Below are 15030 nucleotides of genomic sequence, written 5' to 3'. Positions count from 1 at the left end.
TGAAACCTTTGCTATTTTATGAAATATTGTGTTGGTCTTTCTGATCTGTAAATCAGCTGCCATTGAGTCAGTTCTAACTCATGGGGACGCCATTTATGTCAGAGTACGTGCTCCATAGGGCTTTCGGTGCTTTTTTTCCCCCTAGAAGTAGATCGCCAGGCCTTTCTTCTGAGGTACCTGAGTGGATGCCAACTTCCTGCCTTTGGCCAGCAGCCGAGGCTGTTAACTGTTTGCACCACCCAGGGACTTCTGTCAGGAATCTCTCTTTTTAAATATAAACGGCTGTAAAAAAAATTATTCCAATATGAAGAGTGGGACTTTTTTCCCCAGATTTACAGTAAAGATGTATTAGTACCTGTGGGGTTTCAGTTATATAGTTCAATAATTATATTTTGTTACTACTAACTAAAGCAATTGTATCGGTCCAAAATAAGCATACACATCCCTGAGAAAATTCTATCCAGCACAGAAGACTAGAATCAACTATTTTTTAGAACATTAAGATAAAGTGCAGCATAGTAACCACCGAGTGAGCAGGCAGTAGCTGAAGGCATCTATGTCCTTATGTAATCTGGTGCCACAGCTTCATTTCTAGGCTAATTTACAATCAATTTATTATCCCTAGTGCTAATTCCCAATTAAGTTATAATCAGAGCTGTTGTTGTTTGCCACTGAGTCGATTCCAACTCATAGCGACCCTACAGGACAGAATAAAACGGCACCATAGGGTTTTGTAGGCAGTAGTTAGGTGCTTGGCTGCTAACCAAAAAGATCAGCAGTTGAAACCCACCAGCTGCTCCATAGGAGAAGGATATGGCAGTCTGCTTCCATAAAGATTTATAGCTCTGAAAACCCTATGGGGCAGTTCTGCTGTGTTCTGTAGGGTTGCTAAGAGTCAGATCACAGTGGGTTTGGTTTGATTTTTTAAAACCTTTATGGGAGCAGATTGCCGTGTTTTTCACCCCCACAGAGTGGCTGGTGGGTTCAAACTGCCAGTGTTTCAGTTAGCAGCCTATCACTTAACTGTTGCGCCACCAGGGGTCCATAATGTAAATCATATTACCTAATTAGTCTATTATTTTATGTCCAATTTGTTTGAAAACTTAGTTTTAAGTGCATAAATATATGTAAAACATGTGACTGTCCAAAAATAAATGTTATTTCTAATTGTTGAAAGAGAATAAAATAGCTTTGACATTGTTCTTCTCCAAGAAAAAAATAATTTGTACTAACTTACGGCTTATTTTAAAATATTACTTTTTAGGAAATATAATTAAATGAAGCTTTTTCCAGGTCATAAATAAAATGAAAGATGGAACCAATTATGTTGTTCTATGGTGATTGAAAATAAATTTATAAAATATATATTTGTAATATTTATATTTGTAATACTAATTTATCATTTTCATTACAGCCATTTTTCCACCTCGGATTTTATCTGCTCGACCAGGACAGAAAAGTCCAATTATTATACATGATGATAATTCCTCTGACAAAGACAGAGAAGACAGCATCACTTACACTACTGTGGACTGGAGAGATTTCATGTGTAACACGTGGCATCTAGAACCCACTCTTAGGTAAGGAGTGGGCAGATACATATTTTACCTCATATCCTATGGGATTACTATGACGAAAAAATATGAAAAATGTAGCAGATTAAATATGGTTTACCAAAAAAATATCTTTATAGAGTTTAGACACTTATCTGCTATTTCCTGCTTCTTTTTTCCTGCTTTTGTAAGTGCTTCTAGGTGAGGCAAATGAATAGCTTCACTGTGTTACATTCTGTCAGTTAATCACTAAATATGGAAATAATCCCCTTCCATAGTTGTTGTTATTTTTCACCTTCTCACCAGGATGCTGTTTTCACTGTTTGAGGTAACTACAGTAGACTTTTGTTACTTAGTTTGGGAAGATGCAGTAGAAGTCATTCATCATCATTAAGGAAATGTTACAATTTCTCATAAGATACATGTCATGACAATGTAATAAAACCTATAGTGTCACAATGTCCTTCTGTCTGCATAGTAAACAACATAAAACCAAGCCTTAAATGTCCAGTTTAATGCCATCAGATTCAGATGTCTTTACTGAGTCATGGTCTCCTACAACTGGGATCCCAGTTACATCAGTCTGTTTTTATATGACTTCAAAAATATTTTCCAATTATATTTTTAATTGCTGTAACTAGTGGTACTTGCATTGTCTGTCCTTATTTGTGATTAACACATATAGCCTTCCTATTTTTTTGTTTCTTTTCTTCTCTTCTTTTTTGTTAATCAAATAATATTGGAATTGCTGGGCCGAGGGCTGTGGGGACCATGGTCTCAGAGAACATCTAGCTCAAATGGCATAACACAGTTAAAAACAAAACGTTCCACATTCTACTTTGGTGAGTAGCGTGTGGAGTCTTAAAAGCCTGTGAGCAGCCATCTAGGATACGCCCCAGGTCTCACCCCTTCAGGAACAAAGCAGAATGAAGAAACTAAACATACAAGGGAAAGATTAGTCCAAAGGACTAATGGACCACATCTACCATGACCTCCACCAGACTGAGTCTAGTACAACTAGATTGTGCCCGGCTACCACCACTGACTGCTTTGTCAGGGATCACAATAGAGGGTCCCAGACAGAGCTGGAGAAAAATGTAGAACAAAATTCTAACTCAAAAAAAAAGACCAGACTTGCTGACCTGGCAGAGACTGGAGAAATAGTGAGAGTATGGCCCCCGGACACCCTTTCTGCTCAGTAATGAAGTCACTCCTGAGGTTCACCCTTCAGCCAAAGACTGGACAGGCCCATAAAATCAAACGAGACTAAAGGGGCACACCAGCCCAGGGGCAAGGACCAGAATGCAGGCGGGGGGGACAAGAAGGCTGGTAACAGGGAACCCAAGGTCAAGAAGGGAGACTGTTGACACGTCGTGGGGTTATTAACCAATGTCATAAAACAGTGTGTGCACTAACTGTTTAATGGGAAACTAGTTCGTTCTGTAAACCTTCATCTAAAGTACAAATAAATAAAATGATTAAAAAAAAATTGTTAGGTTGTTACACTGGTTAAATGTGTTGACTGTGTAAAATGCTTATAATTATTGGACTTTTATGGGATTAATGCCTAATACCTTTCTTTTCCCCCACCAAGTTCAGGATCAATTGAGATATGGGGGAGAGGCAGATGGAATTGAAAATAAGAGCTTTAATATTGATAAAGCTTACACAGAGAATGTGGTTTCAATATCTAGCAACTATGATTTTCTACTATAAAGCCCAGGTTTGGATTTACCTACAGGACCTCAGTGTTGCAAAACTAAGAGGGGCCCTGGAGTTGTTCAACACAGCAGCCTTGTGTACTCACCTAGCACTGAACACTTTCTGGCTGAGCTGGTTAGGGGCCTGCCCCTGAAAAACCTGTGCCATGGAGAAACAGACCCAAAAGAGTGGTTTGCAAGGGAAGCCAGAGAGGAGAGTCCTGAATTATACTATTCAGTTCTTCCTTAGCCCTTGCCAATGAAAATATGGGGACAGAGAAAGGCCAGCAGCATTTCATTAATGGGTCTTCTTCCATATGGAAGGAAATATCAGGAATAGGGAGAATCATTCCCCCTTCAAATCTGTTTAGCACATAAACATTCAGTAAATTTTAGCCTTTTTTTCCTATTATGCTACATACTAGTGAAATCTTTTAGAATTAACTAGATGTCCTTTTAAATGTTTAAGATGATCATGTAAATTAACAAGCCTGAAATAAATCAGAATAAAATTCTTTAAGTTCTATCTTTGTTGTAGGCTTTTAAGGATACTTACATTCATATATATCTTATTTTTTAAATGCTTCTATTAGTATTATAGTGAATTCAGTAATTATAGATCATTCAAATGTAGCTTCTGAAAATATTTTTTGTCTGTGACCATATTTTAGAGGCTTAATGATGTTCTTGAACCTATTCCAGGATTTTGTAGTGCATTCATTATACTCCTTAATAATTATCACTATTTACAATTATTTTAGATTAATTTCTTGGACTGGAAGAAAGATTGATCCCGTAGGCGTTGATTATATTCTTCAAAAATTGGGCTTTCATCATGCCAGGACTACTATTCCTAAATGGCTTCAGAGAGGAGTCATGGACCCACTGGACAAGGTTCTGTCAGTTCTTATCAAAAAGCTTGGCACTGCACTACAGGACGAAAAGGAAAAGAAAGGAAAAGACAAAGAAGAACACTAAAAAATAACTTGAGCTGTGAACAATTTATGATTGTGTCCGTTTATTACACTGGAGTTTTTTTTTAATATAATTATTTTAAATATAACTTTAAAATAATTCTAATTTTGTGGCCATTATGTTAAAAGTTTGTAAGTTAATCTGTTTATTCTAGTTCCACCATTCTGTATACAGTGAAGTATTGCATGATAATGTAAATTTTATGAAAGAATAAAGTCTATAAATCTCATTAAGGTTTGTAATTTTATTATGTGCAATATGATTCCTGCATCTTTAAAATATTTGCAGAATAACAACTGTGAATTTCCTTTGTTACTGGCCATAACTTTTAGAAAGAAATCTTGTTGATAATGTGATTTTTTTTTTTTTTGGTCATTAATTGCTTTTCTTTTTTTCAGTGTAGACCTGTATAAATACTTATTTGTATATAGTTTGAGTAATTGTGATACGATTGCACACCACTAAAATATTGTTTCTAAGTATTGTAATAAAAAGTCACAATAATTGGCTTCAGTCTGTAATTGTTTGAGTCATTTACCCTTTGATAGCTTTATTTCATAATTAATAGATGCCCACCAGTTACCGAATGCCTTCATGGAAAAGGAGTAATAATTATATAGAAATAACTGCCTATGGAGGATGTAGTAAGGGAGTGAGGTACACCAAAAGCTTCCAAAGTATTAGGTATTCTATTTTTGAACCTAGTGGTGAGTATACAGCTGTTTGTTTTTATTGTCTTACTACATTGCTGACATGTAAGTATATGAAATGTATAATAAAAATATATATAATAAGATGATATTTTTATTATACATACTTGACGGCAGTGGGTTTGGGGTTTTTTTGTATAATAAAAATGTGAAATGTATAATAAAAATAATTTAAAATGTAAAATAGTATTCAAAGGTAGCTACAATATCGTTAGTAACAATTTAGGTTCGGTATCTAGCCAAGTCGGCACAGTCAGTTTAAAGTTTAAACAAACAGAAAAACTGAAGAACCTAGAGCTAGAAAATGCCTCAAGAAAGCCTATGGTGCAGACCCCTGCATTTAAATAAACAGGTAACTGGGATCCAAAAGTGCCAAGATACTTCCAAGGGTATGCACCCAGGAAGTGTTGGCGGCAGTTAAAAATTGCTGTTTAAAGTCCAAAGTCACACAGCAACTTAAAACAACTAAAACTAAAACCCTAGTGCCTAGACTCCTAATTTGGTATTCTTTCTACTAGACCATCTTGTCTATCATCTGCCTGATCTCTTTGTCCCTCTGACAGGTTGGGTGCTGTAGGTACATTCTTCCTATTAGTCAAGCTTACCAGAGAAGAAAATTCTATACCTTCTAGTGTCTAAGATACTACTTCTGGAAAGTTACTTCATAAAACAAAGTAACTAAAAATAAGAGATTTTAGGTTCCTATTTTTTTTTTTTAGGCATTCTCTGCTTTGAAGAAACAGTATGCCAGTAAGTTCTGATTAATAAAAATTTCCAGTGGCTTTCAGTATTAGATGTAATTATTACATATGAGACTTTTAAAAGGGCCTAAGTATAAATTTGCTGTATTTCTGGTACTGACTGTGATAATGCTATAAAATGAAAATAACAATTTGAAATAAATTCGTACGGCTGGCAGACAAGGCAGGGTAGGTAGCTAGGTGGGCTGACTGCGTAGTGCCTGCCTGCAGCCTCCAGTCCTGTGGCCTTGCCTCACTTTCCCTTTCCATCCTGGGTCAGGATGCGGCAGTTCCAGACCTCGGAGAAGTTCAGCCCCACAGCTGAGCAGCTCTACCTCGCTGACCCTATGAAGGCACCTGTGGTTCTCAAATACAGGCATACTGATGGGAGTCTGTGTGTTAAAGTAACAAATGATTTTGTTTGTTTGGTATATAGAACAGATCAAGCTCAAGATTAAAAAAAAGACTGACAAGTTCCACAGGCAACTAATGTGACTTATGGTAGCCAAAGAATCCTGCAGTGTTGCCATGGGAACATACTGACTGATTTAAAATGAAGACTCATGTTTTAGGAAGTAAATATTTTTTGAATTTGGGACAGAAAATACTTTGTGTAACTGAGTGGGCTATTCCAAGATCTGATCAATATCTGAGAGATATTTTTTGTATTTTGTTTTTTAACGTTTACTTTACAGAGCTACAGAGCCTTAATTTATTTTTAGAAATTGAGCAAGATAAGCATCTAAGAAACCTTTCCCAGATTATTTTATGTTGGGTAAAATACATAATTATTTCTCTGGTAAATCTGTATCGATAATTTGAAAATGAGGTATAAGGAGAAGCCAGTTATTCCTTAAATCTGTCTTGAAAATTAAAACATTTTGCTGGATTGATATTTCTTTTGGAGCATAAAAATTTGTGTTACTGATAACTAACAAATATCAAATATGGTCACTGGAATTAACTATGCACGTAGTATCTCTAGGTATAGTAGTATAATGTCAATTATATGTAAAAGTAATTCTGAATGACAAGTATGCTTTACCTTAAACTTTCCAGATTTAAACTATATTTTTGAATGGAAGGGAATTGTATTGCAATCACTTGTTGAGTTGTGACTTGCTCTGATTCTATTTTTCAGTGATCAAAAACAACTGCAGTTACTTTGAATAGATAAAATAAGTGATGATGTCTAATGGACTAAGATCAACATATTACAGAAATATTTACAACATATTTCCTATCTATAGTTTTTCAGAAGGCCTAAGGATTACCTGAATTGTTAAATCTCTGCATACCTCTGACACCTCTCCCCATTTTTTCTGTTGGTGTTAAGTATGACTCACAATTGTTTTCCAGTAAACCGGAGTATGATACTGTTTGATATTTATATTTGTAACCTGAATTTTACCACCTAATGTAATTTCTACATGTTGATTCCCCAAGAGTGAAATGAAGGAACTACATTATTTTTTTTTGTTAGAAATTTGTCATGTTGAGCAACACTTTAGTATGAAAAGTTCCGCTATCAATATGAATTTTGGCATGTTTCAAAAAGGTCAGCAAATAAAACATTACAGAAATATAAAAATAAAATCTAACTTCAAAATTTCTGTGGTTCTGTTTGACAAAGCTATGAGAAAACAAGTGCAGTGCTGGTGGCAGTGACAGATGTGAGGACTGTCTACAAGCCGAGGAATGCCCAACACTGCAAACAAGGAGGGAACTAAGGCCAATACACTGATTTGAACTTTTAGCCTCCAAAACTATGAGAAAATAAATTTCTGTTCTTTAAAACTGCCCACTTGTGATATTTCTGATAGATCAGTAGTAGGGAACTAAGACATTTTTATGTTTGAAAGATTCTTCTGAAAGAAGTACGGAAAATGGTTCACCGATGGGTTGGGGGACATGACTGAGAAGCAGGAAGACCTGTTAGTAAGCTACTGCAGAAGTCCCAGCAAGAGATACTGGTTGCTTGGACTAGGGTGGTAGAAGTGGAAGTGGTGAGAAATGAACTCATTCATTCAGCCAGTGTTGTGGAGACAGCTAAAAGAAATAGCTCATGCAACGGGGGTTGGAAAAAACAAGAGTCATGGATAATTCCTGGCCATGGCCAGAGAAACTGTATTAATTATATTAGAAATCAGAAGAAAGAAGCCCCATGCCAAGAACTGACTAGCAGAGTGTAGGCTGGAATTCAACCCCTAACCCCGCCACTGTGTCCCTGTTCACAACCTTACACTTGGCCTAGGTTTTTGGCTTGGGAAATTAGGCTAATGATGGTATGTATGTACTGAGATGGGGAATAAACTTTTACATACGATTTCCCATAGTTTTCCTTGCCAAATAATGTGGGACAGTCTTCAAGTATGAAGGATAAGAATATTATAGTTCAGCAGTTGTCAAAATGCCCTGTAAGCCTTACAGTTTGGGCCATTTGATGTTTAAATTCATATCAATATATCAGAAATACATGGGAAGAGTACTGAAAGCCTGTATCCACTAGGCAATGAATCATTTAATAGCAATATTTATATGGTATCAAAGCTGAGACAGTTTATTAAAAGCAATACATAGCAACATGCAGGGTAGTCTTAAAATATAAAATTGTTTACACTGAAACACCTTAAATATTTAACTTTTTTTTCTTTTACATTAGAATTCTTTGAGAATTGTTGGGTAAATTATGTAGATTATCCCAGTGCCTGATGAGACTATATCTCATCTAAAATATATCAAGCTGTGGCTGTGTAAAATTTTAATCAAATTAGAAAAACGAGGACCAAAAACATCATACTGCATCATCTTTCCAGACTTCACATGCTAAACTTACCATGTTCACTGTGGTTGAAACAAAATGGAAAGAGCCACTAAAAATTTGATAAGCTAGGAAAATAAATAAATGAACTGATAAACGTTTTGATTCCATTTATAAGGCTGGCTATTTTACAACCATAGTATTTATTTTTTACTATAAACTCAAGGATCGGGGCTGAATCTTAACAACTCTTGTGACCGCAGTTTCCCGCCTGGTGACTGACTCTGTGTAGGTATTCAATTGATGTTTAACATTGTGGAATAAATGTGTGTTGATTATGTTCTGGCTTTTCCCCTCGATTTCTCTTTCACGGGAAAGAAAAGTAAACAGAACAGATAAAGACTTGCATGGACTAGACAGACAATAAATATAGTCAGATGGCAAGAAGGCTCATAAAGAAAAAATAAAGCAGGAACAGGATATAAAGAGTGGTGTCCTTGTGTGTAGGCGCATATATGTGTACCATTTTAGATAGGAAAGCTTCTGCTGTAAAGTGACATTTGAGCGGAGAATGTTCTAAAAAAGTGAAAGAATAAACCAAGGGGATATTTGGGGCCATCTTCCCAGGCTGAGGGGATTAAATTTGTGAGGTAGGAGCCAACCTGTCACGTTTAATAACAAAAAGGTCACTCTGGCTACAGCAGGATGATCAAAAGGGAAGTTGTAAGAAATGAAGGAGGAAGGGGGAGATCACGCAGGGACTCCCAAACCATTGTGAAGATACTGACTTATATTCCCAGGTGAGATGAGAAGTCATGGGAGGGGTTTATAGCAGGAGGATGGATGAATCTTTGGCAACCGTGGAGAAATTAGGCTCCAGAGAGGACGAGGTATAAAAATGAGAACAAACAAAAAAATTGTAGTACTTTGTTTATAGCATATCAGGGAGGAATTGGGAATATACTGTGAAAAGATTACTACACATTAAGCGGTATATTATTATTTGAATGTAGACTCAAATTATTTTAAAAGATACATTGTAAAACCTAGGGCAATCACTGAAACATTTTATAAAAAAGATAAATATTAAGTCAATAAAAAAAAAAAAAGTCAATAGAGGAGACAAAATAGAAACACAAAACAACATACAGAAAAACCCAGAGAGGTGGAAAAAAGAAAAACAGCAAGACTGGTGATTTTTAACTTCCTATATAAGTTTTTTTTTTATATTAATAATACTTTAAATGTTAATGGTCTGAAAATACCAGTGAAAAAACAGAGTGTCAGACTGGATTTTTTAAAAAAATGATTAAACTATATACTGCTTTATAATAAATCCACTTTAAAGACAGATAGATTGAAAGTAAGGACAGAGAAAAGTATACTATGAAAACAGTAACCAAAAGAAAGCTAGAGTAGCTATATTAATTTCAGGAAAAAAGCAGACTTCAGAATAAGGAATAATTACCAAGATAAGGAGAGACATGAAATAAAGTGGCCAATTTTCCAATGTACCCATTTTGTTGCATGTACCCAACAAAAGAACTTCCAAATACATGGGGCAAAACTAACATATGAAAAGAGAAACAGACATACCCACAATTATAACTGAAGACATTAAGATGCTTCTCTCAATACCTCATACAACAAGCAAGCAGAAAATCAGCAAGAACAGAGATGACCTAAACAACGCTATAAACCTAGTTGATCTAGTTAGTATTTATAGACCACTCCACCAAACAAGGACAGAACACAGATTGTTCTCATGTGCACGTGGAATATTTACCAAAATACACTATATTCTGGGCCATTAGGAGAAAACAGAATATTAAAAAAAAAAAAAAAAACCCTTAACAAACCTAGAAGAATAGAAATCATACATAGTATGTCAGCATGTTCTCAAAGCACAACAGAATAAAACTAGAAATCAGTAACAGAAATATCTGGAAAAAATCCACAAATATTTGGAAATTAAACAACACACTTCTAAAAACCCATGGGTCAAAGGGGAAGTTCCAAGGGAAATTAAAAAAGATTTTTTTTAACTAAATGAAAAATGGACATACAATGCACAAAAATATGCAGGATACAGCTAAGGCAGTGCTTAGAAATTTACAGTATTTCAGAAGATATCTAAAATCAATAACCTAAGCTTCAAACTAAAGAGATTGAAGAGAAAGAGTAGCAAATTACAGCCAAAACAAGAAGGGGAAGAACATAATAGAGATTACAGAAGAAATCAATGAAACTGAAAGAGAAAAATAACAGAAAAATCAAAGAAACCAAAAGCTAGTTCTTTTAAAAGATCAATGAAATTGATAAGCCTCTAGCCAGGATGAACAAGAAGAAGCACAGAAGACATAAACTATCAATATTAGGAATAAAAGAGAAGATTACATGGCTACCGATCCCACACAAAGACGGTAAGGGGATACTAAAAATATATACACATATACATATATATATATATATATACATATACCCATAAATTAGACAACACTGATAAATGAGACAAAACCTAGATGAAAAGGACAATTCCTTCAAAGATGCAAACAACCAAAATTCACTTAAGAAAAAACAGACAACCTAGTCTTGTATCTATAAAAGAAATTGTTTTTTTTTAATATATTTAAAAAAAAAACTTTAGGCCCAGGTGTTTTTACTAGAAAATTCTATCAAACATTTGGGGAAGAAATAATATCAATTCTACCCAATCTTTTCCAGAAGACAGAAGAAGCAGCCAGCGTTACCCTAATACCAAAAACCAAGGACATTACAAGAAACAAACACTAGAGTCTCATATTCCTCTTGAACATAGATGCAAAAATCCTCAACAAAATATTAAGAAACTGAATCCAGCAATATCTAAGAAGGATAATATATAACACCCAAGTGGAGTTCATCCTAGGAATGCAAGGCTCATTCAACATTTGAAAATCAAAGTAATTCATCATATTAACCTACATTAAAAAAAAAAAGTATATGGTTATCTCAATAGATGCAAAAAAAAAGGCATTCAACAAAATTTAACATCCATTTCTGCTAAGAAATCTTCATCAGATTAGGAATAGAAGGTAACTTCCTTAACTTTTTTTTTTTTCTTAACTAATAAGGGTTTTTTTTTTTTTTTTTTATGACAGGTCGCTATGAGCTGGAATCAACTCGACAATGGGTTGGTTTTTGGGCTTTGGTAACATCATACTTAATGGTAGGAAACTGAACACTTTCCCTGTAAAATCTGGAACAAGGCAAGGCTGTCCTGTCCAACATCCTATACAACATCGTGCTGAAAGCTCTAATTAGTGTGTTAAAATAAACCCCAAATAAATGTAGCCAACTGATTTTTCACAAAAGTGCAAAGACAATTCAATGGAGAAAAGACAGTCTTTCAAATGCATGCGCTGGAAAAACTGGATGTCTATATGCAAATAAATAAATCAACCATGCATTTCTCATATCTTATATAAAAATTAACTCAAAATAGATAGATCATAGATCTAAATGTAAAACCTAAAATTATAAAACATCTAGAAGAAAACATAGAGAAAAATGCACAACCCTGAGTTTGGAAATGAGTTTTTAGATGCAGTAACAAAAGCATAATCCATAAAAGAAAAAAATTGATAAATTGGACTTTATTAAAATTAAAAACTTCTGCTCTAAAGAAGACATCATTAAAAGAATGAAAAAATAAGCTACAGATTGGGAGAAAATATTTGCAAATAACATATCCAATAAAGAATTTTTATAAATAATATATAAATAATCTTGAAACTCAACACTAAGAAAAAAACAACCCAACTGGAAAATAAGCAAAAGACTTAAACTGACACTTATCCAAAAAGGATACATGGATGGCAAAGATACATAAAAGCACGTTCCACATCATTAGTCATTATAGAAAAACGCAAGTTTAAACCACCTTTAGATACTACTACACACCTGTTGGAAAGCCTGGTGGCAGAGGTTAAGTGCTACGGCTGCTAACCAAAAGGCTGGCAGTTCAAATCCACCAGGCGCTCCTTGGAAACTCTATGGGGCAGTTCTACTCTGTCCTTTAGGGTCACTATGAGTCAGAATCCACTCAACAGCAACGGGGATAACACACCTGTTAGAAGAGCTAAAATAAAAACTGTATATTGAAAAAGCTAAAAACACCGAATGCTCTCAAGAATGCGGAATGATAAGAATTCTCATTTATTATTGGTGAAAACGTAAAAATCATAAAACCACTTCGGAAAACTGGCAGTTTCTTGTAAAACTAAATATATACTTACTATAGGACCCGGCAATCCCATGCTTATGTATTTACCCAAGCGAATCCAAAAATTACGTACATGTTTACTGCAGTTATATTCATAATTGCCCTGGAGTGGAAACAACCAAGATGTCCTTCGACAGGTGAAGAGATAAATATTGGTACATTTATACAATCTAATACTATTCAGCAATGAGAAGGAGTAAGCTATTAATTCACCCAAAAACATGATGAATTAGAAATAATGTTCCACTGTGTCAAGGAAGCCAAATGTTACACATTGTATGACTATTTATATGACATTATGGAAAAGGAAAAACTACAGGAACGGAACACAGATCAGTGGTTTCCAGGGGTTAGGAGAGGCACAAGGGGTTGACTACAAAAGAGGGAATTTTTAGGGTAATGGTAATTGTTCTGTATGGTAATGGGGTGGTAAATACATGAACCTACGCTTTTGTCAAAATCAATAGAAATGTATCCCACTGTCAGGGATTGAATTCTGTCCCCTCAAAAATACGAGTATCAACTGGGTTAGGCCATGATTCCCAGTATTGTGTGGTTGTCCTCCACTTTGTGACTGTAATTTTATGTTGAGAGGATTAGGGTGGGGTTGTAACACCACCCTCACTCAGGTCACCTGCCTGATCCAAGGTAAAGGGAGTTTCCCTGGGGTGTGGCCTGTACCACCTTTTACCTCTCAAGAGATAAAAGGAAAGGAAAGCAAGCAGAGAGTTGGGGACCTCACACCACCAAGAAAGCAGCACCAAGAGCAGGACCCCGTGTCCTTTGAATACGGGGTCCCTGCGACTGAGAAGCTCATTGACCAGGGAAGATTGAGGACAAGGACCTTCCTCCAGAGAGAGAGAGAGAGAGAGAGAACTTCCCCTGGAGCTGACGCCCTGAATTTGCATTTGTAACCTACTAGACTGTGAGAAAATTAATTTCTCTTTGTTAAAACCATTCACTTGTGGTATTCCTGTTATGGCAGCACTAGATGACTAAGACATCCGCCAAAAGTAAACTGTGGTTGTTATTTTCAGGTACTGTCAAGTCCCGACCCATTACAAAAAAAAAACCCATAGCGACCCTATATATAACATAATAAAACACTGCCTGGTCCTACACCAACCTCACAATCATTGCTGTTTGAGCCCATTGCTGCAGCCACTATGTCAATCCATCTAATTAAGGGTCTTCCTCTTTTTTGCTGACCCTCTACTTTACCAAGCATGATGTCTCTCCTGATAACAAGTCCGAAGCAGGTAAGACGAAGTCTTGCCATCCTTGCTTCTAAGGAGAATTCTGGCTGTAGTCCTTTTAAGACAGATTGTTCATTCCTCTGGCAGTCCATGTATATTCACTATTCTTCACCAACACCATAATTCAAAGGCATCAATTCTTCTTCAATCTTCCTTATTCATTGCCCAGCTTTCGCATGCATATAAGGTGACTGAAAATACCTTGGTTTGGGTCAGGTGCATCTTAGTCCTCAAGGTGATATCTTTGCTTTTTAACACTAAAGAGATCTTCTGCAGCAGATTTGGTCAATGTAATGAGCTGTCTGATTTCTTGACTATTTCCATGGTACTGACTGTGGATCCAAATAAAATGAAATCCTTGACATCTTCAATCTTTTCTCCGTTTATCATCATGTTGCTTATTGGTTCAGTTGTGAAGATTTTTGTTTTCTTTGTGTTGAGGTGTAGCCAATACTGAAGGCTGTGGTCTTTGATCTTTATCAGTAAGTGCTTTAAGTCCTCTTCACATTCAGCAAGCAAGGTTGTGTCATCTGCATAACACAGGTTGTTAATGAGTCTTCCTCAGATCCTGATGCTGTGTTCTTCTTACAGTCCAGCTTCTCAGATTATTTGGTCAGCATACATATTGAGTAAGCATGGTGAAAAGATACAACCCTGACACACACCACTCCTGATTTTAAACCACGCAGCAAACTTTACTGTATGAAAATTTTAAAATGTCAACAAAGATGTCAAGGGGTCCCAAAATAGAATGCAGACTATGACACACGAATCTGACGGTATTACAAATGTATTACATAACCACATTGAAGGAGGTAGGGAACGAAGAACTGACCTAAATAACTTCGGAAAACAATGTTTTGAAATGGATAACATAAGGCCAAAGAAAAAAAGAATTCTACACAAATATCATACTGTAGTTGATAAATTTGCTTTTTACAGAGGTATGGGTTAACAAATCTACAGCTACTTTACCCATATACTGTTACTGTTGTTAGTTGCTATCAAGTCAACTCCGACTCACGGTGACCGTATCTATAACAGAACTAAACGTTGCACAGTCTTGTGCCA

At 35.7% G+C, this 15030-nt stretch overlaps 1 protein-coding gene and 1 pseudogene across 15 annotated transcripts in view; both read left to right on the top strand.

The window, feature by feature from the left end:
• BLTP1 (bridge-like lipid transfer protein family member 1) overlaps nucleotides 1-4684 on the top strand; it is a 237137-nt gene extending 232453 nt beyond the window's left edge. For all 15 annotated transcript variants that reach the window (XM_064285385.1, XM_064285382.1, XM_064285392.1 and 12 more), the window contains 2 exons: nucleotides 1415-1580; nucleotides 4015-4684. In XM_064285385.1, the coding sequence (XP_064141455.1) occupies nucleotides 1415-1580; nucleotides 4015-4231 (383 nt within the window). In that variant the 3' untranslated portion in view covers nucleotides 4232-4684. The remainder of the gene's footprint in view (nucleotides 1-1414; nucleotides 1581-4014) is intronic.
• A 987-nt stretch (nucleotides 4685-5671) lies between these two features.
• Nucleotides 5672-11516, top strand: LOC111750801 (signal recognition particle 9 kDa protein-like; annotated as a pseudogene).
• The last annotated feature ends 3514 nt before the right edge of the window (nucleotides 11517-15030 follow it).

Source organism: Loxodonta africana, chromosome 5, assembly GCF_030014295.1.
Source record: "Loxodonta africana isolate mLoxAfr1 chromosome 5, mLoxAfr1.hap2, whole genome shotgun sequence".
In the NCBI taxonomy this organism is placed as follows: domain Eukaryota; kingdom Metazoa; phylum Chordata; class Mammalia; order Proboscidea; family Elephantidae; genus Loxodonta; species Loxodonta africana.
This window is presented reverse-complemented; position numbering and strand designations above follow the sequence as displayed.